Below are 27,978 nucleotides of genomic sequence, written 5' to 3' on the forward strand. Positions count from 1 at the left end.
GAAAGATGGTAATTGTTCCGTCTATGGCCACTTTAACCCCAGCAGTGCCAGGCAGCCGGATTCGTCCTCTCCCAGCCACGTTGCACAGGGGCTGCTGTACATGGGAGATTGTTCACCAGTCAGTTGAAGCAGCACAGAAAAGATTTTGCTTACAGTAACTGGCCATGACTCAGGACAGGGGCAATGGGAGGGAATAGGAGACGGGTGAGGAGTCACTAAAACTTGTTTTTTTTCTCAATCTTCCCCCCTGGTTTTTCCCACTTGCTTGCGTAATGTCTGATCCAGCCCTTTTGCTTCAGCAGTCACACAAGCCCAGACATACTAGAGCTTTTCATCTACTCCCTTTCCCCTCCCAAAATTTCCTCCTCCTTTTTTTGTCCCCCCCCCACTCATCTGTGCCGTTTCACCCCTCCATCCTTTGCAGCAGCCCTGTAGGTTAGTATTAGAATGCATTGCTGCAGCAGACATCTAGCCGCCTTCCACTGGATCTGCCTCCTTATCCAATGCTGCTGCCTCATTTCTGCCTCGGATTTGCAACTTACAAGTCCCATTGGAGGTAAGTCCAAAGCTCGTGCTTCTGTGCCAACCCAGCTGGGGGGCTTCCCGGGGTCTCGTGCCCCTCTGCATGCTCCACTTGTCTTTGGGAATGTTCATTTATTTCATTGTTCTTTGGGAAGACTTGTAATGGTTTCTAATGCACGGCGCTTCCTCCTCCGCATCCCCCCAGGATAAAGGGGCACAAACAGGAATATTTGGGGTGGCAGTGAGAGGTGGCCTGGCCAAGAGAAAATAAGGGAAAATAAGAGAGAATTAAGTAGAAGCAGATGTGAATTGGACAGTTTCATGTTAAAATGGGGGAGGTGTACCAGACATCAGAAACTCAGACATCAGGAAAAAAAGTAAGATATGTAGAAGGGGGGGACGGGTTCTAGAAACCGGCGAACCACCCTTGTAGCCTGCCAAATGGAGGGGTCCCAGTGCTCTGTTCTTGGGGGTCCGTCGCAGCTGGCCAATAATGGGACACAGGGTTCGGACTGCCCTGGAGGGACACAGAGAAAAAACCTGGTGGGCCCCGGCCCTCATGGGCCCCCTTTCCCGATCTCCTGGGCCTAAAAAAAAATTGCGGCTCCTTTTGCACATGCACGGCGTCACAGTTGGGGGTCCGGAGGGGGGCTCTGGACAGCGGCCCTGGACAGGTGGGCCCCGGACCCCCAAGTCCGACCCTGATGGGACAGCCTTTGTGTCACTTTAATACACAGTAGAACCCCCATTTTACATTTTTTAGGGGAACCAGAAAAAAATGGTGTAAAATCCAGGAAAAATGTAAAATAAGGGAAATGTATTATGCATAATAGATAGGTGGGACCACAAAACAACAATGTAAAATGGGGGAAAACTTACAATCAGGGGATGAAAACTGAACTATAGAGGAAGCAGACCCTGCGGCTGCAGGGGGGCAGGAGGTATAGGGGCCACATGAGGCCCTAATTCATATACACTTTCAATAAATATTGGTAAAACAAGTCAACCTCTAAACATTTTGGGGTCCTGAGAAATTATTTTCTGTTGGGCCCAGTGATATCCAGTTACACGACTGTCAGCATGGCTCAGAGCTGCAGCATTCCTTAAACATTCACAGAGGCTGATCGTTGCATTTCTTGGTTTAACAAAAATCACTAAACTTTACTGTGAAATACAGCGTAATGTTGTTACATTTTTTTTTTTTTTTTTCGTTTGCCCTCTGTGTGTGTTTGATTGGAATTGGTCTGCATCAGGCCTGGACTGGCAATCTGTGGGTTCTGGCAAATGCCAAAGGGACTGCTGTAACATGCCATAGACAGTCACTATTTATTAGGCTAGTGGGGCGGGGGGCTGATTGGGCCTCTGTGTACTAGGAATGCCAGGGCCTATTTTGAATCCCAGTCCAGACCTGGAGGCAGGGCACCAAATGACTTCATACAGACCACATACAGATAACATACAGATAACATACAGACCACATACATATAACATACAGTCCCACCCTGACGTCATCTATGTTCCAAAACAGAGCAAATATATATATATATATATTTACTATTTTTTTTCAGGGCTGATTCCTATCGGAGAAAGCTCTAATGTTCCCAGATTATATCATTAAGCGGTTGCGGTTAAATCTGATAGAAAACAGCTCAGCAGAAACTGTTTCCAGTCCACGTGGAAACTGAAGCCAAACTCCCCCCCCCCCGGCTTTATTGTCTGAAATCTTGGCCAAAGCCAAAAGGAGCTGATGCAGGAATTGTACCAGTACATGTTGCTCCCCAACCCCTTGTATGTTGATCCCAGTGGCCTCAAAGCAGGTGTTTATTTTTGAATTCCTGGCTTGGAGGCAAATTTGGCGGCATAAAGGCAATGTGTACTGCCAAAATGAGCCTCCTACAGTCTGCCAGTCTACATAGGGGCTACCAAATAGCCAGTTGCAGCCAGGGTCGCACTGTATCCTTGGGGCTGCAAAAGTAGGGCCCTCCTGGCAGTACCCGGGGCCCCCTCCTGACCTCCAAATTCTCATTCGGCACAGGAACCAGTGTTTCTGATGCAGCTGAGGGAGCAGGTCTGGGTCGGGGCCCACCAGTTTTTTTCCCAGTGTCCCGCTGTCCCAGTCCGACCCTAATTGTAAACCTAATTGGGCACCCTCAAGGAACTTTTTGCATGCTTGTGCTGTGCCAATCCCCTTTTTTTAAATGGCATTTTAGATAGTATTTTAGATGCTGTATTTTCAAAATAGGCACCCAAGGGAATGTGTATAGGACTTTTTGAGGCAACCTTTGAAAAAAATACCTTTGTCTTGTCATTTAAAAAGGCCATTTTATTCTTTAGTTCTCTTATAACTATTGACTCACTTGCTCTTGATCAGGCACAGTATTCCCATGCTGGACTGGGCCCACAAGAAAAGCTGAAATCTTGGGCCAATATCACATCAGTTCCATGGAGACGTTTTAGAGGTTTAGCATGAAAATAATAAAGAGCTAATTAGAATTTAGCAACAGGCGGAGGCCCACTGGGAGATCCTCTGCTAGTCTGACCCTGCAGTATTCCATCTTTATCACTGGTTCCTGTTAATGACATTCTTTCTCATGTTCGGTGTATGATTGTGTCCTACTTCCAAGCTGTAGTGCTTTCTTCTTGTTCACCTCAATCTATAGCTGCGGAGCCAAAAGTGTTAACAATTGGTGGAAGAGCTCTTGACCCCTCTCTCTCTCTTTCTGTCTCTTTCCATCCCCTGGAACACAGCAGTTGGCTCCCTTGAGGGTCAGCTCTGCGGTCACTCATGATATAATAGGAGCTGTGTTCTGCAGTTACTGCAACACATGGGGTGTGACCTAATCCCAGGGCTGGAATTTAAATCTCCAAACCTCCTACACTGCTGAATATTTGGGAAACAAAACGATATCCCTTAACCACTTGTAGCTTAGTGCTAAAGAGCTAACGTTTGCTCCAGATACTATTTGCTGTAAAATCATTAACATATCACAGAAGAATGAAGATGCTGCTCCCTGTTATGGCTGTAACTGGAAATCGATAGTCCAGGTGCCAAATTGTGATTTGGAGTTAAGATCCAAGTAGGTTTTTAAATATTCGCATTCGCCATGCCCACATTCCGGATTTGGTGTGGCCCTGACTTTTGGGGGCCCCAACGCTCGTTTCATACACTGCTCCCACGTTCAATTAATGATGATTATCTGATAATCCCATCCACCGCTCAATGTCATCGTTTCATGACGAAAACCCTGTCCGACCGTCTGTTGGGACAATGTTGTCCGAACGATCAAAAATTTTACTATCGTCCTAATATCGTTTTTTTCACACAACAGAATCTGCCCGTGTATGCCTTAAGTCAATTATGTAATGATAAAATAATTACTGGTGGATAGTGGTGCCACTGAAAAAATACCTTCCTATATATTTATGTTTTTCCTTCTTAAAGGGATACTGTCATGGGAAAAAAAAAATTTTTCAAAATGAATCAGTTAATAGTACTGCTCCAGCATAATTCTACACTGAAATCCATTTCTCAAAAGAGCAATCAGATTTTTTTATATTCAATTTTGAAATCTGACATGGGGCTAGATATTTTGTCAATTTCCCAGCTGCCCCTGGTCATGTGACTTGTGCCTGCACTTTAGGAGAGAAATGCTTTCTGGCAGGCTGCTGTTTTTCCTTCTCAATGTAACTGAATGTGTCTCAGTGGGACATGGGTTTTTACTATTGAGTGTTGTTCTTAGATCTACCAGGCAGCTGTTATCTTGTGTTAGGGAGCGGTTATCTGGTTACCTTCCCATTGTTCTTTTGTTTGGCTGCTGGGGGGAAAAGGGAGGGGGTGATATCACTCTTACTTGCAGTACAGCAGTAAAGAGTGATTGAAGTTTATCAGAGCACAAGTCACATGACTTGGGGCAGCTGGGAAATTGACAATATGTCAGATTTCGAAATTGAATATAAAAAAATCTGTTTGCTCTTTTGAGAAATGGATTTCAGTGCAGAATTATGCTGGAGCAGCACTATTATTAACTGATTCATTTTGAAAAAATTTTTTTTTCCCATGACAGTATCCCTTTAATAACATTGGGATCTAGGATTGTTTGATACTCTCCAGGTCGGTAAAATACCTGCCAGGCATCAAGTAGAAGTGAGGAGTAAAGCTAAGTAAAGGTGGCCATAGACACACCGGTAATATCGTACAAAACTAATTTGGGTAAATACCCTCAAACCAACCTTTTTTTTCCCTGCAGCAAACAGTTCTGTCCTGCTGCGAATCACCGATTTTTATCAGAAGCAATTGGTCGTGCCACTGCCAGGTTAAGGGAGCTCGCGGCATTTAGTCATTTGCCTGGAATGCCCCATTGCTGAACAGTGTAAATATTTTGGCAGCAAACAAAAAACAAATGTTGGTTTGTAACAATTACTAGGTTAAAAACGACAAGGAAATAAATAAAAGTCACATGTATTAGACATTCTTGTTGGATTAGTATATTCCATTTATGGCCGTTCTTTTCTACTACAGTAAGAGAGTTTCTGTTTATTGTATGGTGTGAAAAATATATGAGGCCATGCTCCTTTTAACCCAAAGATACTTACACGCCCCTCTATACTTGGAGCCTGCCACCACAATACTTTCTTAAATACAATGCAAAGTATGGAGCAAACGCTGGAATTAACACGAGCCTTGAGGTGATGGTACATTCAGGGTACATTCAGGGTGCACTATAATGAAATGTAATGAAAACAAGCCACACTGGGGCCATAGGGCAGCTTATTTCTGATACAGGTATGGGATCCGTTATTTGGAAACCCGTTATCCAGAAACCTCCGGATTAAGGGAATGCCGCCTCCCATAGATTTATTCAACTAATCCAAATATTTAATTTTTCTCTGTAATAATAAAACAGTAGCTTGTACTTGATCCCAACTAAGATATAATTAATCCTTATTGGAAGCAAAACCAGCCTATTGGGTTTATTTCATGTTTATATGATTTTCAAGTAAATTTAAGGTATGAAGATCCAAATTACGGAAAGATCCCTTATCCGGAAAACCTCAGGTCCCCAGTATTCTGGATAACAGGTCCTGTACCTGTACTTGATCCCAACTAAGATATAATTAATCCTTATTGGAAGCAAAACCAGCCTATTGGGTTTATTTTATGTTTAAAGGGATACTGTCATGGGGAAAAAAAAAAACTTTCAAAATGAATCAGTTAATAGTGCTGCTCCAGCAGAATTCTGCACTGAAATCCATTTCTCAAAAGAGCAAACAGATTTTTTTATAGACATTTTGTCAATTTCCCAGCTGCCCCCAGTCATGTGACTTGTGCCTGCACTTTAGGAGAGAAATGCTTTCTGGCAGGCTGCTGTTTTTCCTTCTCAATGTAACTGAATGTGTCTCAGTGGGACCTGGATTTTACTATTGAGTGTTGTTCTTAGATCTACCAGGCAGCTGTTATCTTGTGTTAGGGAGCTGTTATCTGGTTAACTTCCCATTGTTCTTTTGTTTGGCTGCTGGGGGGAAAGGGAGGGGGGTGATATCACTCCAACTTGCAGTACAACAGTAAAGAGTGATTGAAGTTTATCAGAGCACAAGTCACATGACTTGGGGCAGCTGGGAAATTGACAATATGTCTAGCCCCATGTCAGATTTCAAAATTGAATATAAAAAAATCTGTTTGCTATTTTGAGAAATGGATTTTAGTACAGAATTCTGCTGGAGCAGCACTATTAACTGATTCATTTTGAAAAAAAAATTTCTTTTCCCATGACAGTATCCCTTTAAGTGTTTTTTTTAGTAGACAAAGTTGGAGATCCAAATGGCAAAAAGATCCCTTATTAGGAACACCCCAGGTCCTGAGCATTCTGGATAACCGATCCTATAACTACACTACCAGTTCCATCATGATATACTGGTGGCTTTCCACAAAACTGGGACTAAATTTACTGAAGCCGATACTTATTTGGGTCTGTATCGGAATTTAAGCAGCAGCTACTACTCTGAAATTTTGGCAGAAAAAGTCTTCATTGTGGGTAAAAATCCTGCATATTTGTGCATATCACATTGTACTTGCATTCTCTACTCCCTTCTTCCCTTGTTCTTGTTCTTCAACATTACTCTTGATTTTGTTTTCACATTCTCCCTTTTATCCCATTCTTTCCTTTTATATTCTTATCTCTGCAATTCTTCTTTTTCTCCATACCATTCTCTTCTGAGATCTCTCTCTCTCGTGCTCGCTCTCGTTCTCTCTCTCTCGTGCTCGCTCTCGTTCTCTCTCTCGTGCTCTCTCTCGTGCTCTCTCTCGTGCTCTCTCTCGTTCTCTCTCTCGTTCTCTCTCTCGTTCTCTCTCTCTCTCTCGCTCTCTCGCTCTCTCTTTCCTGCCCTTATATTTTCTAGCCGTTCTTTTCCTACCCTTCCCTTTTGAATTCCCATTAGTAAAACTACATTCATCCCAATGGTAGCTACAACAGCCTCTGTGCTCATACATCTATGGCACCCCCACAAAAGTAGAAAATAACTAAACGAAAACACATTTTTGCTTTGGATACTCCAGGCTGCAAGATAGTAAAAAAAAATAATTCTTTAAGTGAACTTGCCCTTAAAAGGGTTGATCAATTTTAAATTACCTTTTAGTATGATGTAGTGAGACAATCTGCAATTGGATTTGATTTTATTTTATTTGTGGTTTTGGCGCTATATAGCTTTTTAGTCAGCATCTCTCCAGTTTTTAATTTCATCAGTCTAGTCGCTAGGGTCCAAATCACCCTAGCAACCATGCATTGATTTGAATAAGAGACTGCGATATGAATAGGAGAGGCCTGAATAGAAAGATGAGTAATAGAAAGCAGCAATAACAATACATTTTTGTAGCCTTATAGATCATTTGTTTTTAGATGGGGTCAGTGACCCCCATCTGAAAGAGTCTTAAAAAGAAGGCAAATAATTAAAAAACTATTAAAAATAAATAATGGAGACCAATTTAGAATTATTCATTCTATAACATTAATAAATACAAACAAAAGTTAACTTTGAACTTTAAAGGGAAACTGGACATTGAACCGTGGGTATGAAGGCTATATTTTGCCTGTGTAAATGCTGCCAACACACATCTAAAGCTCAGCATCCTGTGTTTCTTCCCCCCCTGCAGTTGTGGTAACTTCCCAGACTTGAGCGCCACCCAAAAACTTCCTCAACTCATTTTCCAAATACCAGATTTCTCCTTAAAACTTAACTCTTATTTTAATTGTAAGTTGTGGATTTGAAGGGAAAATAACCTCCAGGGAATGGGGAACCTTTACGGGATACTGACGCTCAAGAGGGCAAAACGTTTTTATACGGTAATAAAATGTAGTTTGTATTGAAAACACACACAGGTAAGTTATATCAAAGAGTGAAGTTCCGCCGCTAGAGTGAAATTCCGCAGCTCTCAATTCATTTCTATGGGATTTTGAAAGGCGTAATTATCAATGGGTGAATGTGAAAGTTAAATACGCCTTTAAAAGTCTCATAGAAATGAATGGAGAGTGACAGAATTTCACTCTAGTGGCAGAACTTCACTATTAACTTCACTCTTTGATAAATATACCCCATAAACTCCCTGCGCCCAGCATCCTTCTATTGGCATGTTAATAACAGTTATCCATTCATTTCATATTATCAATGGAATACCAATGATAAAATCAATCTTCACCAGTTCCATCATTGTTTTTGTTTTTTTGTTTCCCCACAGAGAATGCCCCATTTTTGGTTTACAGCCCAGACGCGGGAGGATGCCTGGCAGTTCGAGACTCCATAGTGCGTCTGCAACGTCCCTGTAATTCCAGTTCTCTCGACCAGCAATGGCAATGGGTGTCACGGCGTCGGCTTTTTAACTTGGGATCTCTCCAGTGCTTATGGGTCCCTTCCCCATCTAATGGCACCAGCTCTACCATCTCGACCTTTCAGTGCGACCATGAAAATTTCCACACAATCCGGCGCTGCGAGTCCCAGCTGGAGCAGCTTTCCAATGCTCTGTTGCCACGGACTACTAATGCTACGGGCCTTCAGGAGCCACCGGCCAAGCCAGCCAGTCAGTGGCTCATAAATGCAACCAATCAAAGCATCTGCTCTGCTGTTTTTTGGGGTAGGCAACAATTAAAATGAATATAAACTGCAAATACAACTTGCACTTGACTTTAAAAACAAGAGGAAGCACCTTATTTAAGGGGAAATATTGCGAAAATGAAAATTTAGCATAAGCTTGCTCATACTGAAATAAGAAACTTTCTAAATACAATCAATTAAATATTCTGCATCGTTTCTGAAATAAACAAGTTCATGTTAATTTCTCAGCATCTGTTTCTCTTTATTCTCTCTTCTTGCAGCAATTGAGTGTCAGATATTCACTGACAGTTAGATCCAATATATCTTATAGGAGGGGCTTCCTTTCCTAGCAGATGTATTAGAGCTCACTCAAATAACTGATTCCAGTACAAACAAAATCTAACAAAATAACTGCCTTTTGCACAAATTCTGCATGTAGAGAGACATGATGTCTGGTGATTTTAATAGAGTGAGCTCTAATACATCTTCTAGGCAAAAGGAGCCCCCCTATAAGATATATTGGATCTAACGGTCATTGACTCTCTGACTCTCCTGAATGAAGAGAAACAGATGCTGAGAGAGGAATAGTGAACATAAACTTGATTATTTCAGAAATAGTACAGAATATTTAATTGATTGTATTTAGAAAGTTTCTTATTTCAATATTTTGAAATTTTTATAAAATTTTCATTTTCGCAATATATCCCCTTTAAGTGTTCCCAAAGCTTACCTCCATTAAACCAAGCAACGTGGCAGCTTCCACTTCTTCTGCTTCCCTTGGCCCTACTTGACAATTATTCTTTCTCCTCTTCCACCACAGATATTTACACTATACAAGGAAACTCCAATGGCCGTCCTTGTGCGATTCCATTTAAATACGACAACCAGTGGTTTTACAGCTGCACCAGCACGGGAAGGGAGGACGGACATCTTTGGTGCGCGACCACTGTGGATTACGGGAAAGATGAAAAGTGGGGTTTCTGCCCAGTAAAAAGTAAGACCATATGGAGATGTTGTATAGGAACTGTTTAATATCAGGGCAACAGAATTAAACCCTAACACTGAAGGCTCGCAGGGCAGTTTCTATGTGTAATTCAGCCTGTGAAGAAGTGCCTTAAAGGAGAAGGAAAGCTACCTAAGCAGTTTATTGCCAATAAAATAACCACAATAGTGCAAGCTATAACGCTATATTTATTCTACAGAATGCTTTACCAACCCTGAGTAAACTACTCTAGAAACTCTCTCAGTTTGTTTAGATAGCAGCTACCATATTAGCTTGCTGTGACATCACTTCCTGTCTCTCTGTGCTCACTCATAGCTCTGGGCTCAGATTACAGCAGGGAGGGGAGAAGGGAGGAGAAGAGGAGCAAACTGAGCAGGGGGAGGCAGGAGATATCAGGGCCCCATGAGGCCCTAATTCATATACAATTTCAATAAATATTGGTAAAACAGGTACAAGATTTTGGAGGCCTCAAAAATAATTTGCCGTGAGGCACAGTAATATCTATTTATGCCACTGACCATCTGGATGCCCTGGAACCAGAATGATGCCCATGGTCTAAAGTGCTTTGTGCAATATTATCCTTTAGTCTGAATTTAGTACATGAAAATAAACTGGACGGCATTAGTCATTAGGGTGTAATGAAACCATACCTCCCAACTGTCCCGTTTTTAGAGGGACAGTCCCTCTTTTGACAGCTCACCCCGCAGTTCCTCGTTTATACTGGAAAGTCCAGATTTTCTCTGCACTGAACAGCCAGAAAAAGAAACAAAGTTCCTAACTTAATTGGCTTTTGGCAGAGAGCCCAGAGAACAGCAACAGCCACAGCTGCAGATAAGATACTTTTGTAACAATTTTGAGATAAGCAAATAAGTTATTGTAACAATTTAGATAAGGAGGTCCCTTGGGAGAAGTTAGACTCACAGCTTAAAGGGCAATTCACCTTCATTAGCAAAACTACAAAACACAGAAATATGTTCAAACTTTCATAACCTGCCAAATTCTGTAAAATGAACATGGTAATTAGGGGGTGTGGTCACAAAAATGGGGGTGGTCCCTATTTTTATTCCCTAAATGTTGGGAGGTATGACGAAACACTGCAATGCATTTGCCACTCAGCTCTTGCCCTTATGTGTAATGTTGTTAATCGTTGTGTTTGTCCATTGCAGGTGATGACTGTGAGGCATTTTGGGACAAAGATCCCCTGACTCAGAACTGCTATCAGTTTAATTTCCAGTCGGCACTGTCATGGAGCGAGGCTTGGACGAGTTGCAGGCAGCAAGATGCTCACCTCCTTAGTATCACTGAAATCCATGAGCAGACGTATATTAACGGTATATACAGCTCTACAACAAAGTAGGCCTCCTTCCTATACCATCCAGAGGCTGACCTCCTGAATGGCTAAACTTCTAGTTCATGGTCCCTTTATCTCTATTAACCCTTCCTATGTTAGTGGCTTGTAATCCTGCCATGACTGTAGACACACAGGATGGCATCGATCAAAAGGCCAAGCAGAAATGTAAAATCTACGGCACCAATGTAGTTTTACGTCAGCTGTAAATTTTACATTTTATGAACAGAATGGGATGAATTGGGCATGGCCGGTCTTGCAATGAGGCAAAGGGAGACCTTGCTTTAGGTTGCAGTTTGCAGCAGGTTCACAATTCCAATCTCTGCATTACCAATGCTCCTCCCCCAACCCACGCAAGATAAGTAAGTCCAGGTGGCACTGGGAATGTTACTTGAAGTGGCCGTAGCCCTTGGAGTGCCCCCACATTAGGGCTTTTTAAATAGGTGCTAAATTGCACCAGTGAAGTTATCAAAATATGAATTCTCTGTAGTTTTCTAACTTACAATCATAGGGAAAGCTGGGTACACGTGGTAAGAGCCACTTCTTTGCCAAAGTCTCCACAAGCTCACAGTATGATCTCATCATTGGCCCAGGGATCAAACAGGGATCAACACACCTATGTGGTTGTTGTCCATTGGGGTTTTCTAACTCACCCAATAGATATCTGGCCAATTAGAAGCCAAAAATGAGTGTCACAGGCGGTGTCGGACTGGCCCACCGGCATACCAGGAAAACTCCCGGTGGGCCCAGGTGCCAGTGGTCCCTCATGCTCCTCAGTGTTGGCCTAATTCATGGCCATTCCCTCATTCTATGAGAACAAAGAGCCTAAATAGATGGAATAATAGATTATAGTATGTAAACACAAGAGACTAGGAGACTAGAGGTTGAGTGAGGAGAGGAAGAATATAGTACTGAAAGTGGGCCCCTGGTCTAAGGTTTTTTTGGTGGCCCCCTGGTCTAAGGTATTTGTGTGGGCGCTTGGAGTCCCAGTCCGACATTGCTCACATGCCATCAGAAGGGGTCTATATATTAGGGATCCACCGAATCCACTATTTTGGATTCGGCCGAACCCCTGAATCCTTTGCAAAAGATTCGGCTGAATACCGAACTGAATCCGGACCCTAATTGCATATGCAAATTGATGTAATGTTGCATATGCAAATTAGGGGTGGGAAGGGGAAAACATTTTTTACTTCCTTGTTTTCTGACAAAAAGTCACGCGATTTTCCTCCCCACCCCTAATTTGCATATGCAAATAAGGATTCGGTTCGGCCGGACAGAAGGATTCGGCTGAATCCGAATCCTGCTAAAAAAGACAGAATCCTGGCCGAATCCCAAACCAAATCCTGGATTTGGTGGATCCCTACTATATATGGGCCAGTTAGCTGCTAATTTGGTCTGTAGGGGCTGGAAAAGCAAACATGTCTATTTCTATGAGAGATAGATATGTTCAAGTAAAGTTTTTGATTATGGCATATTTGACCCTGTACTGCTTGGTAAAAATAAATGAGAATGTATCTGACCAATGTCTTAAATGTTGGGATGTCTCGGTTCGATGTTTTCTAGTCTTGACCTTTAATTCAGCGATTCTGGTGCTTCGTAGAGGAGAAGCTTGCTACCCCAAACATTCGTTCCCTGGAACTCTGCCTACTAGGACAGACAGGAACCATACAACTATGGCCATATTTTGGTTGTTCTAGTTGTACTATGCCAAAAAAGACATTTGAATGCATTGGAACTCCCTTGAAAAATTGCCAAATGTCTTCCTCCCGAGTCAGAAATTGCCATATTTGGCGAGAGGCTGTCGAGAGCAATTTGATGTGATTTGGGACTTATTTATTAAGGATCGAATTATAAATTAGATTTTTCTAAAAAAGATTTTGGTCAAAACTCTCAAATTTGAATTGTGGATAATCCAAACTCGATTCAAATTTTAATTCGAATTCAGAAATCAAGATTTATCAAACCTTGACCCTTGGAACAATTCAATTTCGATTATTCGCCACCTAAAACCTGCCGAGTTCATGTATAAGTCAATGACAAAGGTCCCGTGACCCATTCGAAGATGTTAATAGCCTTCCTGCGGAGAAAAAACTACATTCGAGTTTAGTCAAATTAGATACAAACTTGATTCGAGTTTTCGGGTCGGCAATATTCGTTAGAGTTTTAGATATTCAATTTTGTAATTAAATAACCTCCCAATCGAATTTCGAGTAGATTCGAATTTATTTAAGTTAAAAAAAAAAGTCAAAATTCGACCTGTGATAAATGGGCCTCCCCATGTACAAAATGTGTGATTATACAGGTATAGGATCCATTATCCAGAAACCTGATATCCAGAAAGCTCCGAATTACGGAATGGCTGTCTCCCATAGACTCCATTTTATCCAAATAACCCAAATTTTTAAAAACTATTTCCTTTTTCTCTGTAATAAAACAGTCGCTTGTACTTGATCCCAACTAAGATATAATTAATCCTTATTGGAGGCAAAACCAGCCTATTGGGTTTATTTCATGTTTAAATGAATTTCTAGTAGACCTGAGACAAGAAGACCCAAATTATGGAAAGATCCGTTATCCGGAAAACCCCAGGTCCTGAGCATTCTGGATAACAGGTCCCATACCTGTACCTTATCTACTGTCTAATGTGAGAAAGTAAGGACTGACCCTCAATCTCACTTTCTTTTCTTCTCTTTTCTTTACTTTCTGATGTTGTTGTATCTTGTTTAATATGCAGGATTAAAAAAAATAAAAAAGATTCTTGCTAACTGGTTGCTATGGTGAACCACAACGGTGCAATTAAATATTAGCAATTTAATACATCTTTGCTCTCTGAGCAATGTGACATTGTATAACTTTGTTTGTTTCCTCTACTACAGGGTTGCTGACTGGATACACATCTACCCTGTGGATGGGACTCAATGATCTGGACACTAATGGGGGCTGGCAGTGGTCAGATAGTTCCCCACTAAAGTATCTGAACTGGGAGAGTGGTAAGTAAAGTGCCTGGAAAGACACTAATAAATGGCTTAAGCTGTTTATACCAATGTAAAAACCATCATCATCAGAGCATTGGTCCATATGAGCCAAAGGGCGGACCCTTTTGGACATTGAGGTGGACAACCAGTTTGTACATAACCACTGATTTCTGGAAGAGGATGAAAGTTCTTATTGGTCTGTTCATTCATTTAATCATTTCCATTCATGCTCGTTCACTTTTCAGATCAGCCAAGTGATTCCATGGAGGAGAACTGCGCTGTTATCCGGACAGAAACCTTGGGCGCATGGCAGAACCGTGTCTGTGGGAACGCTCTTCCCTATGCCTGTAAGAAGGTCCCGGCATCCAGCAGGAGTTCCCTGCCTAGAGGTACGAGGGTTTTGTCCCAGGAATTGCAAAGGAATGCTATGGGGGGAAATGAGTGACACATTTTGAAACATCATTGGTGTTAATGCCTGATCACAACAGTAAACATTCTCTTTTCCTATGGCACTTGTAGAAGAAGCAACATCTATTCTATTTTTTTTTACCCTGATGACTTGTCATGGTCGCTAATTGAGTGTAACTGAACTGAACTGAACACAAAAGAACTACCACTACAGTCATCCCCAACCTTTTGAACCCATGAACAACATTCAGAAGAAGAAAAAGGAGTTGGGGAGCAACACTAGCATGAAAAATGTTCTTGGGGTGCCAAATAAGGGTTGTGATTGGCCATTTGGTAGCCCCTATGTGGATTGTCAACCTACATTGATGCTCTGTTTGGCAGTACACCTGGTTTTTATACAACTAAAACTTGCCTCCAAACCTGGAATTCAAAAATAAGCACCTGCTTTGAGGCCACTGGGAGCAACATCCAAGGGGTTGGAGAGCAACGTGTTACTCACGAGCTACTGGTTGGGGATCACTGCCCTACAGGATGGAACCAGAGCAAATATTACCATGTCTCTTTAAAGAAACACAAGTCCCAAATTTACTACTTGAACAGGGCCAAAAACATTTATGGGGTGCGCCTTTTAGCACTTAACTAATCTGAAATGTGATTTTGTAAAAATGAATTAGGGATCCTGGCGACAATGTTTAGGAGGTCAGGTCATCTATGATGCTGAGTTCAAAAATAATTTAGGGAACCTACCCACAGGGATGGTGGAGGGGAACAGCAAAAGGCCATATCCATTTTTCCCTTCGGGATTTGAGTTGGAGAAAAATTTTAATCCTTCCTAAAATTTGATTGGGTAATCTCAGTCCTTCTTCATTTCTTTTCCATTCAGAGCCTCAGGAGCCAGATGTAGCTGTCGACTGTGATCCCGGATGGCAGAGTTTTGGGACTAACTGCTACCGTGTGAACAGTGAGAAGAAGACATGGCAGGAGGCCAGGAAGGCATGCGTGAGGGTAGAGGCCAATCTGGTCAGCATTCACTCTATGCTGGAACTGGAATTTGTCTCCAAGCAAATTAAGCAAGGTGAGTTAGCTCAGCTGGGGGAGGCACTGGAAACTTGCAACGTCTGTTTGTACTACATACACGGAGATTCAGACTTAAAGGGATACTGTCATGGGAAAAAATTATTTTTTCAAAATGAATCAGTTAATAGTGCTGCTCCAGCAGAATTCTGCACTGAAATCCATTTCTCAAAAGAGCAAACAGATTTTTTTATATTCAATTTTGAAATCTGACATGGGGCTAGACATATTGTCAATTTCCCAGCTGCCCCCAGTCATGTGACTTGTGCTCTGATAAACTTCAATCACTCTTTACTGCTGTACTGCAAGTTGGAGTGATATCACCCCCTCCCTTTTCCCCCCACAAGCCAAACAAAAGAACAATGGGAAGGTAACCAGATAGCAGCTCCCTAACACAAGATAACAGCTGCCTGGTAGATCTAAGAACAGAACTCAATAGTAAAAACCCATGTCCCACTGAGACACATTCAGTTACATTGAGAAGGAAAAACAGCAGCCTGCCAGAAAGCATTTCTCTCCTAAAGTGCAGGCACAAGTCACATGACCAGGGGCAGCTGGGAAATTGACAAAATGTCTAGCCCCATGTCAGATTTCAAAATTGAATATAAAAAAATCTGTTTGCTCTTTTGAGAAATGGATTTCAGTGCAGAATTCTGCTGAAGCAGCACTATTAACTGATTCATTTTGAAAAAAATATTTGTTCCCATGACTAATTTTCGTACAATATTATCGGTGCGTGTATGTGGGAGACGAGCCAACCAATTTCGGTACAAGACTTGGATATCAGTTGGCTAATTAATAGGGCTGGCCTGAAAATTTTGATCAGGCACCTTTGAAGGCCCATGAACATCGCCCATTGTTAGTGCTGAATCGTTAGATTGTTTCTATCTGTATATTTGACGATTAAAGCTGTATACGTGTGTGTCGAAAAGAACGATTTTTTCCAGGAAAGATCGTAATTGTAACGTCTATGGCCGATGTAAGCTTTAGAATAATGCTGCAAATTAATTAACATTGTTATCTCTAAAATGGATCATAGCATGTAACAACTAAGTGACTAATGATTGGATTCCAAAATGCTTATTTCACCTTTAGACATGGAGGAACTGTGGATTGGTCTCAATGATCTGAAACATCAAATGAACTTTGAGTGGTCAGATGGGAGTTCTGTCACCTTCACTTCCTGGCACCCCTTTGAGCCCAACAATTTCCGTGACAGCTCGGAGGACTGTGTGACAATCTGGGGAGCAGTAAGTGTTGGCAAAGGAATGGGGGACGGGTTTCATTAAGTATAGGACTTATAGGCAATGCTGCTGCTCGCATCACAGACCTAGGTGCAGCCATAATAGAAGTTATTCAAGTCATGCAGAGAAAAGTATATATATTGCAATACATTTATTTATATATCATATTGTAAAATACATATACAGGTATGGTTAAATTATCCAGAAACCCATTATCCAGAAAGCTTTGAATTACAGAAAGGCCGTCTCCCATAGACTCAATTTTATCCAAATAATCCAAACTTGAAAAGTGATTTCCTTTTTCTGTCTAATAATAAAACAGTCGCTTGCACTTGATCCCAACTAAGATATAATTAATCCTTATTGGAGGCAAAACCAGCCTATTGGGTTTATTAAATGTTTATATGATTTTCTAGTAGACTGAATGTACAAAGAGCCAAATTACAGAGAGATCCATTATCCGGAAAACCCAAGGTCTTGAGCATTCTGGATAATTGGTCCCATACCTATACTAGTTTCTATAAAAATTGTGCTACAAGTGTTAGTTTCATAGTTGTTTGCACACTTAATTCATGTACTTTGCTTCTGCTTAACCTCTTCTGGATTTTTAATGGAATCCTAAAAAGCATTCCAATGTACATCACAACCTTTTTAATGCTTCTAGAGTTATTTTTAAATGTATTTTCTATGCTAGTGAGCCCATGAACGTTTATTTTGCTATGTTGCTTGCAGGAGGGTAGATGGAATGATAGCCCATGCAACCAGACCCTGCCATCTATTTGTAAGAAACCAGGAAACCCCAATCAAGGAAGAAAGGTGGATAATCATGGCTGCCAAAAGGTAAAAGCTCAGGGGCTAATCTGATGAAGTGAGAGCTGAATAACAAGTCCTACTATTCTATAAAAATACCATACATTAGGGATGCACCGAATCCACTCTTTTGGATTCAGCCGAACCCCCGAATCCTTCTCGAAAGATTCGGACAAATACCGAACCGAATCCTAATTTGCATATGTAAATTAGGGGTGGGAAAGGGAGAACACTTTTTACTTCCCGTGATTTCGTCACGTGATTTCCCTCCTCGCACCCTAATTTGCATAGGCAAATTAGGATTCGGTTCGGCCAGGCAGAAGGATTTGGTTGAATCCGAATCCTGCTGAAAAAGGCCGAATCCCGAACTGAATCCTGGATTCGTTGCATCCCTACCATACATGGAAATGTGTTTTACAAAAAATGATTGTAAGTGCATTGCCATGAAGTAAATGTAGTTTATGCCAAACGGGATAAAAAGGAAATGCATCTTTAAAAGATAGCAGAGGTGGCTTTTATCTGTAGAAGCCTCAGATTGGCTGTACACTTGTGTTGTTTTATCCACCAACACTGTGTATTCCAGCAGAATAAATTGGGTCGGGGAAGTTGATACCAACATTTCACAAGCCATTGGTTGGGGGCCTGACCTAAAGGAAAGCTTTGTCATGTGGGAAATAACCAAGTCCTGTGTTGGTATCTATAGGTGTTTAGGTTTTGTATTTGTGATCTGCTAAAACTTTGCTTATGTATCTGTGACAGGGCTGGAGTTGGCACAGTCCCTCGTGCTACTGGCTGGGTGACGAGTCAACGACTTACAGTGAGGCCACAAAAGCCTGCTCTGAGCGAAAGGCCCGGCTAGTGACTGTCCAGAACAGGTGGGTGCGTGAATTCCACATTCTGATCAAATCCAAAGCATAGAATCAGCTGAGCAGGATCTAGTTATACAACTCGTTTTATGGTTTTTACAGCAACCTGTCCTTATACCGCTTTACTTTTACTTCACCTTTGAATATCACAAAAACAAACATTAATGGCGTCTCATAGAGTCCTCCCCTTAATCACTGCAGGTTTGATCAGGCTTATGTTAACAGCCTTTTGTATGGATCTGACGGAAGCTTCTACTGGACTGCCCTGCAGGATATAAATGAGACGGGCACTTTCCGTTGGCTTGGTGGTGAAGAAGTCATCTACACGCACTGGAACCGGGATCAGCCCGGTATGTGTTTGGGTCAGTCAAACTTGCCACAAATTCTAGGTGCTAGAATTTAGGTTGTAAGGACCTTACTTTTTCTGTAGGGATCCTCATCTGTATATATTTTTTAACTATTCTGTATTTTTGTTGCTTTTAACATTTCCTTTGATCTGCCTCTCTTCTTTCTATCTCTGCTTCTGGAATCTAACCTCAAGTACCAAAAAAGGTGAGATAGTATAGAGATCTGCATGGTTCAGGGGGAGCAAATGCTAATGTTGCACTTTCAGCTGGTCTACAACTTCCATCAATGACAACCAACCAGTTGCTAACTGAGGATTGCGGGAGCTGCAAATCATCGTGCAATAACAAACCTTTGGTTGTTTAATGTTTTTATAGTGTTAGTTTGAGACGCATTTTGTTTGTGGATTATCTTGCTTGTTATCTGATGGTATTCACATGCTGTTTTTCATGCAGGTTATGATAAAAGGGGATGCGTTACTCTGGCCACAGGCAGATTCTTAGGCCTGTGGGAGGTAAAAGACTGCACTGAATTCAGGGCCAAGTACATCTGCATGCAGACTCTTGTCCCTCTTACACCTCTCATTCCTGCACGTCCGATTCCCAGCCTTAATGGAAGCTGCCCTGATGGCTGGAATTCCGCACCCAACTTGAGATATTGCTACAAGGTGAGGACATTTCATTTGTTGTCATTACCATGTTTAAGAAGTCTTTTTTCTACACCTGGACTACTGTATGCAGTGGCATAACTAGATATTACTGGGCCCCACAGCAAATTATTTTTCAGGCCCCCAATAGGTCTAGAAGTTGACTTGTTTTACCAATATTTATTGAAATTGTATATGAATTAGGGCCTCATGGGGCCCCTATACCTCCTGGGCCCCCCTGCAGGCGCAGTGTCTGCTTCCTCTATAGTTACGCCCCTGACTGTATGAAAATGTCTTTATATTCTGGAAATTCCAAAAGTAGAAAAGAATCTGCCTCTTTATTGGGAATCTGTGCAACATGAAGAAATAGCTTCTGTGTTCATCATATGCTCTAGGTTTATCACTCAGAGACGCTACAGGATAAGAAAACATGGATTTCTGCACAACTCTCCTGCAGAGAACTTGGTGCGCAGCTGCTGAGTGTCTCCAGCGTGGAAGAAGAACATTTTGTGGGCCATTTACTAAACAAAATATTTGGGTAGTTACCTCCATCCATGTATTCCAGTGTCTCTCTTACTTGTTCTTTCTTCTGAGCTGTACATAAGATCAGAGTCATAACTGTAATGTCTTCATCTTCATTTCTGTCAGGGAATCGGATTCAGATTTTCATGAACAACACTGGTTTTGGATTGGTCTTAACAGAAGGAACCCAAGTGGTGAACAAGGCTGGGTCTGGAGTGATGGTCAAGGGGTAAGTGAACCCCTAAGATGACTTTGTACAACTCTCAGCAGCTGATGGCTGGGAAACAATAGGATTTATTACAATTACAAAACTATGGAAATCACGCATTGCGTTTCTGTTATTGTGCAGGGTTTTATAGTTTAGAAGGTCAAGGTTCCGACCTGATTCAGCTCTAGACATTCTCTTTCCTTTTTAAGTCTCTTTATAAGAGAAACCAAAATCCCCCCAAGAGAGGCTAATATGTCGCTTTCAGCTATTTTCTCTTTTTATCTCCAGTATTCCTACCACAATTTTGACCGCAGTAACCACGATGACGATGATATCCGGAGATGCGTGGTGCTAGACCTGTCATCCCTGCAGTGGGTGGCTCTTGAGTGTGAGTCCCAAATGGACTGGATATGTAAGCTTCCCAAAGGTAACAGCTGACCCTAAAAGGGTGCCAATAGAATTTTAATAAAGTGTAGATGGAGCAACCATTACCACACAGTTATGCCCCCAGTAAGATGAATAGTGTGCCAAACACATACAATTTCTGCCCTATATATATATATATATATATATATATATATATATATATATATATATATATATATATATATATACATAATAGAACTGATAACCAAACAAACATGTAGGTAATCCATTAGTGGGAGCCATTATTTTATTTCATTTTTTTATGTGCTTTTAATTAGATTAGCACTAAACTGCCACTGATATCTTTCCCTTGCATCGTTACACTTTGCTATGGGTTCAAAATCCTGCAGTGATGAATAGAGTGCCTTTTAGATTGGCCCTATGATAACCGTGGGCTGAATGTGCTGCTATAAAGATGGCTGTAATCTTAGCCAAAAAGCATGACAGACCAGCTGCTTTATAATAAAATGGAAGGTAGATGCCCAATGCAAGCACAAAAGTAAATTCGGAATTTATTAAATTAAATTATCGGAATTTTTTGTTTTTTAACACTATTCTACTGTGCTCAACTTTTTTTTGAGGCTCAAGTGAAAATTATTTTTATTATTGTAGCATTTATTTTTAACGAGTGTTTCTGATACTTCACATCCACAGGAACAGAAATTAAAGAGCCTGAAGTATCAAAAGGTGAGTTTTCCATAACTTCATAAAAACAAATAATCGTCAAACATTCATCAACAACCCACTGGTGACATCACCCAGGGTGAGAGGCCCCACCACTGATGTCACCAAGGAATGCAGAAGAACATCTAAGGGTCAGGTGCTGGAGCTATGATTGAAGTTATCTGGACTTACTACTTATTGGTACATGAACCTAAACCAATATTAACATTTTGTGACCTAAACCCGCCCAATCTGCAGGTCTGGGGTACAGTGTTGGACTGGGACACCAGGGGCCCACCCAAAAACCTTAGACCAGGGGCCCACCAAAAAACCTTAGACCAGGGGCCCACTAGCAGTACTATTATTCTTCCTTTCCTCAATCAACCTCTATTTTCCTAGTCTCTTTTCTGTACATACTATAATCCATTATTCCATCTATTTAGCCTCTTTTTCTCATAGAAATAGGGAATGACCATGAAATAGGCAAAATGTTTAGCAGCCTGAGGGACCACTGAAACCTGGGCCCACCGGGACTTTTCCTGGTATCCCAGTGGGCCAGTGCGACACTGCTGGGGTACACCCCACCTGTACATCACTGAAGCCCAGATTAATGCGACTTTCTCTAGTGAAAAATATGTTTACTTGCCTTAATAAACCTATTCATGTTTTTACTAACTTGTTCCACATTTCTATTGCTTTCTCCCTGTGCATTCCCTACCTCATATGTCAATCTCCTTGCAGGCAGCACTGAGTGGATAGCTAATGAGTATGCAGAGTACAAGTTTTTTGAACACCACTCCACATGGACACAAGCTCAGCGCATCTGCTCCTGGTTTTCTGCTGAGCTGGTGTCTATCCACAACCAGGCCGAGCTAGACTTTTTGGGCCAGAGCCTGCAAAAGGTACAAGAGACGGCAGAGGAACATGCACATCTTATTGTAATACTGATAAAACACCACAACTAGTGTGTAATGGGGATTCACCTGGCTGGTGGACTCTCACCAAGAAAGATGTTTAGACAGTGCTTAACTGGGGAGAGCAGACATGGTGCACACTTAGATGCAATCAACTAAGAAAATATTTATTCCAGCAAACTTTCATTGCAGAAAACAGTAGTACAGCCTCTCACCCTGAAGGCCTTAATAAATCTGGAGCAGATTGTTGTTAACAGTTATGAGGGAAGGACCATACAATTATGCCTAAACCCCTCTCTCTGGCAGGTCAAGCTCTACAATGCTACAGGCAGTTTCAGTAGGTTCCCTCTAACCTAAACACTATTGCACTAATCTCCTCAATGGGGCAACATATATTGGCAACTCCTTCATCTGACAAGTATCCAAGGATACTTTCACTCCCAGTGTGCCTGACCAAGAGGTTTGTGCTGTCACCAGATTTAGGCCAAAAAAGAAGCTAATAATTTCCAACCCCCCAGTATAGGTTCTCTAGCCTGGAATCTGAACCTGGGCCAGGACAGTTTTATGGAAATCCCCTCAGGGCTATCCTTAAGGGTTGCTAATCTCCCATTGAACATATATTTCTTACACAAGCCTAGTGCTAGAAAACTCAACTTTTATACTCTTTACCAAGGGTAGGTATAGATAATAGTTATGAGAGATGATGTAACATTTGTCTCCACTTTTCAGTTCTCCCGGGGACAAGAGCAGCACTGGTGGATTGGGCTACATACCTACGAAAATGATGGGCGATTCAGGTTGGTGCTTTGTAGCTTTTACATGCCACTGTGTGTAGCTCAACAATTTCCTCAACATGGCAGTCAATCTGTGCTTTGTTCCTTACCATCTGCAGGTGGTCTGATAGATCTGTGCTCAGTTTTGTAAACTGGGCCCCTGGCCGGCCTCGTCCCATCAGCAGGGAGAAGAAATGTGTGTACATGACAGCCAGCCGAGGTGAGATGAGTTCTTTTCTTTCTCTGCAGAAGATCAGAAGGACATCTCTTGGGCAGAAGGGCTTTTTATTTGTGTGTTATAGCTCACCAAGCTCTTCATGCTATACTCTGTACCATTCCCCTACAAGCTGCTGTACATGTTCCGTATACAGCTTCCATGCAATTTGGACATTGCTGATGTATGTTACCTGAAGTAGGACTGATCTGCTCTGTGTCCATGAATTACCATTCTCTATGTGTCCTGACACATGACACCATTCTTTTTTCTTTCCCCAGGGGACTGGGGGGACCAGAAATGTGACACTGCCCTCCCCTATATCTGCAAAAAGATCAATAACACTCTACCAGTCCCTACAACACCACCTATCCCAACTAATACCGGTGGTGGCTGTCCACGAAGTTGGCTGCCCTTCCTCAACAAGGTGAGTGGGAAAGGGATGAACACACCTTAATTTTTCTCATTGGGGGTTTACCAGGAGATTGGAAAATGTAAAATTGAGGGTTTTATTTGAAAATGGTGTAAACTGCAAAAATAGACTTATAATGTAGGAAAAGTACCATTCACATGGGGTTAACAGGGATGCACCAGAACATGAGTGAAGCGACGTTACAAATAAAAATAACTGTTGTTAATTCAAATTATATTCTTGTTTGGTGCACCCATAACTTATACAATTTCTCTATGACCTGGCCAAATACCTGGCCAAATAGTGCTTTGGAGTGAGAGCGGACAGTAAGGCCGAGACAAAGACTTGGCAGCAAGCAAGAGATTCCTGCAAAGTTTTAGGAGGAGAGCTTGCTACAATCAACAACTACTTGGAGCAAGGTACAGACCTGTGGGAAATAAGGAGCAAGTTAAGGAATAAAGCACCTGTATTCTGTCTGTGAATTGAATCTGGCCACCCAAGGATCCAAATTTTAATCCCACTAAAGGCTTGCAAAATGGTTTTCCATCACGAATGGTTGACTGCAAGTCACATTTCTGAGTGTCTCTACAACATATTTGCTTAACAACCTATGATTACAGTCGTCCATCCTTCAACAGCCACATGTATATGGGGTAAATATGAAGTGCAGCATTATTGAAAGAAAGGTTGGCATTGGCAAGAGCTTTTATACAATAAAGTTAGGTGGAGTAGCCTTCAGCATATTCGGGACAGCTATACCCTCCCTAAACGTCAAGCTCCAGATAAGATCTTACATCTGATGTACTTTTGATGGTCATTAGATCTCAGATACTTGTGATGGTCATTAGATCTAAGATACTTGTGATGGTCATTAGATCTCAGATCCCTGTGGTGGTCAATGGATCTGAGATACTTGTGATGGTCATTTGATCTCATACTTGTGATGGTCATTAGATCTCAGATACTTGTGATGGTCATTACATCTCAGATACTTGTGATGGTCTGATACTTGTGATGTTCATTAGATCTCAGATACATGTGATGGTCATTAGATCTCAGAAACTTGTGATGGTCATTGGATCTCAGATACCTGTGATGGTCTGATACTTGTGATGGTCATTATTGCTGAGATCCTTGTGATGGACATTAGGTCTGAGATACTTGTGATGGTCATTATATCTCAGATACTTGTGATGGTCATTACATCTCAGATACTTGTGATGGTCATTAGATGTTAAATATTTGTAATGGTCATTAGATCTCAGATACTTGTGATGGTCATTGGATCTCAGATACCTGTGATGGTCTGATACTTGTGATGGTCATTATTGCTGAGATCCTTGTGATGGACATTAGGTCTGAGATACTTGTGATAACTGTAGTAATTATCTCCATTTTTCTTACCAGCATTTATCACATCGATACTCCCAAATATTACTTTCGACCTATGGATTGGACTCCATAATGCCCGAAAACAATTCCAGTGGGTAGAAGGTCAAGTCCTGAATTATGTCAATTGGGCACCACGAGAACCATCTGGATATGGAACATCTGTTAGCAGCGAGAAGCCGGTGAGTGTTTGATACTCCATACCTCATACCAAACTTAGATAAAATGATAATTCTTGGCACAAAACAAGGATGTGGAAGCTTAACCCTCTATCAACATTGTTTCTGAAAACAGTGACAAGCCTAGTCACATGGCAAACATGAGAAGTGAGGCTACTTAAAGGTGCAATAGTAGCTTCACTTCTTCTCATGCTTCCCATGTGTCCAGGCTTAACATAGTAAGACTAGTCCCTGGATCAAAAAGCTTGTAGTGGATTATGATAAATCTGCAACCCCCTAGTGGACATAGGTTAGAATATTGTCAGCTTTCAAGAGAAACAGCCCTATTATATTGAATATCTCGCAGATAAATTGCGCTGTGATCTGGCACGGGTCCCCTCCTCCATTTACCGGGCGTTGGGATGACAGGAATTGCTTGGAAGAGAAGCACGGATATATCTGTCAGATCAGTAAAGGTACTCGATTGTATGTTGCTTTTATGACCTTCAGCTCGTTTGGGAGCTAAATGGAGGCTCCAACTGTCCTAACTGGGAGAAAACCTTTCATAGCCTGACACTAGTGACTGTTGCTTGTATTCATTAGACCCCAGTAATTGCGTATGACATGAACAAATTAACTAACTAGAATCTCACTATATACTGATATATTTATCATCTCATCAGTTAATAGTGCTGCTCCAGTAGAATTCCATTTCTTAAAAGAGCAAACAGATTTTTGTTATATTCAATTTTAAAATCTGACATGGGGCTAGACATATTGTCAGTTTCCCAGCTGCCCCAGTCATGTGACTTGTGCCTGCACTTTAGGATGGAACTGCTGGCAGGCTGTTACTTGTCCTACTCAATGTAACTGAATCAGTCTCAGTGGGACTTGGCTTTTACTATTGAGTGTTGTTCTTAGATCTACCAGGCAGCTGTTATCTTGTGTTAGGGAGCTGTTATCTGGTTACCTTCCCACTGTTCTTTTGTTTGGCTGCTGTGGGGGGGAAGGGGTGATATCACTCCAACTTGCAGTACAGCAGTAAAGAGTGACTGAAGTTTATCAGAGCACAAGTCACATGACTGGGGGCAGCTGGGAAACTGACAATATGTCTAGCCCCATGTCAGATTTCAAAACTGAATATAAAAAAATCTGTTTGCTCTTTTGAAAAATGGATTTCAGTGCAGAATTCTGCACTATTAACTGATGTGTTTTGAAAAAAAGATATCTTTTACCATGTCAGTATCCCTTAAATGTAACAATCATGTTTTCCCATCCTACATCTTCTACTACCAATCTCTTTAACTTGTTTCTCTTCTCTGATCTTTGTGTATTCTCTCATGCCAGTGGCCTCCCTCAACCCTCCTGCTGAGCTATTTCCCCCAGCTCCAGGTTCCATCCTCAGATACAGGAACAACTCCTACCTGATCCTGCAAAAGCCAATGACATGGTCAGATGCCCGTCTGTTGTGTGAGACCCGTAATGCGACTTTGGGCAGCATCCCGGACCCTTACCAACAAGCATATCTGACCCTGTCAGTCACAGGAACGAAGACTCCTGTCTGGATTGGCCTGTCTAATGAGGAGGTATTGTTGTATGGTATCATAAACCAATTAGTTAGGTCACATGTGCATAGGAATTAACCCATGCTTATCTTTGCCATTGCAGGGCGCTCGATCCTTCTCTTGGCTCACTAATGATTCTGTCTCTTACACCAACTGGAGAGATGGGGAACCCCAGCTATTGAGTGGCTGCGTATACATGGATTCCCAGGGAACCTGGAGCACTGCTAGCTGTGGCAGCAAATTGCAGGGGGCTGTCTGCAAATTCAATACAGGTTGGTGTCACATGTTTACATGCATTGCTCCAGCAATCATGAACTTTTTTTTAATCAACATTGGGGAATGTAGTCTGGTACGGGTAAGTGCCAGTGTTAGATGTAGCTGATGTATTATTGCAAGTCCGACAAAACAGGAGCTTGTTCTAAGTACAACAGTGGTAAGACAATTTGGGACTGTAGTGTTATATGTATATAATACACAAGAGCCATGAATATCCTGTAAATTATAGCCTTATAAACGGTGAGTTCTGATGTCATCAGTTATAAACGGTGAGTTCTGATGTCATCAGTTATAAACGGTGAGTTCTGATGTCATTTCTGTCACATGACTCACTGAAACTTGTGTATTATAATAAATAAAGTACCCCCAGTTGCAAAATATGAGGATATTAGAAGTTACCTCGGAGTTCCATGGTCATGAAACTCCTCGGTAACTTATAATATCCTTATATTTTACAAGAGGGGGTACTTTATTCACTATATATATTCTATATCTACATATACATGCAGTATACATATAAGGTCCTTACTATTCAGCGCTGCAGCATTATAGGTATTTGGGCACCTATAAATTTTACATGCTGCAGAGCTGCTTAATATAAATTAATGTGCTTACTGTATGGGTTCAGCCAAGGGTGAATTGAAGTCAATGCCTAAGACTAGAGGTGGCCATAGACACACAGATCCTATCGTACGAATTGAGGATTCGTACGATTTTCGGATCGTGTGTGGCGTGTGCCGACATCTTTCGTCCGTTGGAGATCGGTCGTTTGGTCGATCGGTCTGGTTTGATTTTGACCTGACCGATCCCGCCAGAGCCCACGGCACATCGTAATCGGATCGTTCAGCCGAACAATCAGATTACCCCCGATATAGCCATGTTTGTTAATGGCATATCGGGGAAAGATCTGCTCATTTGGCGATGTGGCCAAATGAGCGGATCTTTGCATCTATGGCCACCTTAGGGCCAGATAATGCAAAACCATTGCAGATTTCATCAGGAAATTTAAAATGTTGCGTTTCGACACTGAGATCTATCCCGTCTGCCTGCCCCCGAGCAGAAATAATGTTTTTGGGTGCAGGCAGAGCAGGAGTGGAGAAGCAGTATGGGAGTGGATTCCTCAGGATAAGAT

At 41.7% G+C, this 27,978-nt stretch overlaps 1 protein-coding gene across 2 annotated transcripts in view; it reads left to right on the forward strand.

Moving 5' to 3' along the window:
• The first annotated feature begins 232 nt into the window (after positions 1-232).
• The window catches only part of mrc2.L (mannose receptor C type 2 L homeolog), a 32,849-nt gene continuing 5,103 nt past the window's right edge, over positions 233-27,978 (forward strand). The window contains exons 1-25 of one of the 2 annotated variants that reach the window (XM_018234868.2): positions 233-556; positions 8,252-8,644; positions 9,425-9,598; positions 10,774-10,938; positions 13,835-13,948; positions 14,179-14,322; positions 15,225-15,416; positions 16,511-16,665; positions 17,392-17,499; positions 18,229-18,344; positions 18,537-18,697; positions 19,136-19,347; positions 19,722-19,864; positions 19,975-20,077; positions 20,345-20,483; positions 21,137-21,169; positions 21,887-22,047; positions 22,789-22,856; positions 22,952-23,052; positions 23,328-23,473; positions 23,763-23,877; positions 24,866-25,029; positions 25,373-25,481; positions 26,353-26,591; positions 26,674-26,842. In XM_018234868.2, coding sequence (XP_018090357.1) covers positions 448-556; positions 8,252-8,644; positions 9,425-9,598; positions 10,774-10,938; positions 13,835-13,948; positions 14,179-14,322; positions 15,225-15,416; positions 16,511-16,665; positions 17,392-17,499; positions 18,229-18,344; positions 18,537-18,697; positions 19,136-19,347; positions 19,722-19,864; positions 19,975-20,077; positions 20,345-20,483; positions 21,137-21,169; positions 21,887-22,047; positions 22,789-22,856; positions 22,952-23,052; positions 23,328-23,473; positions 23,763-23,877; positions 24,866-25,029; positions 25,373-25,481; positions 26,353-26,591; positions 26,674-26,842 — 3,733 coding nt within the window. In that variant the 5' untranslated portion in view covers positions 233-447. The remainder of the gene's footprint in view (positions 557-8,251; positions 8,645-9,424; positions 9,599-10,773; positions 10,939-13,834; positions 13,949-14,178; positions 14,323-15,224; positions 15,417-16,510; positions 16,666-17,391; positions 17,500-18,228; positions 18,345-18,536; positions 18,698-19,135; positions 19,348-19,721; positions 19,865-19,974; positions 20,078-20,344; positions 20,484-21,136; positions 21,170-21,886; positions 22,048-22,788; positions 22,857-22,951; positions 23,053-23,327; positions 23,474-23,762; positions 23,878-24,865; positions 25,030-25,372; positions 25,482-26,352; positions 26,592-26,673; positions 26,843-27,978) is intronic. The other variant, XM_018234869.2, reaches the window with a different exon arrangement.

This window comes from Xenopus laevis, chromosome 9_10L (assembly GCF_017654675.1).
Source record: "Xenopus laevis strain J_2021 chromosome 9_10L, Xenopus_laevis_v10.1, whole genome shotgun sequence".
Classification (NCBI taxonomy): Eukaryota; Metazoa; Chordata; class Amphibia; order Anura; family Pipidae; genus Xenopus; species Xenopus laevis.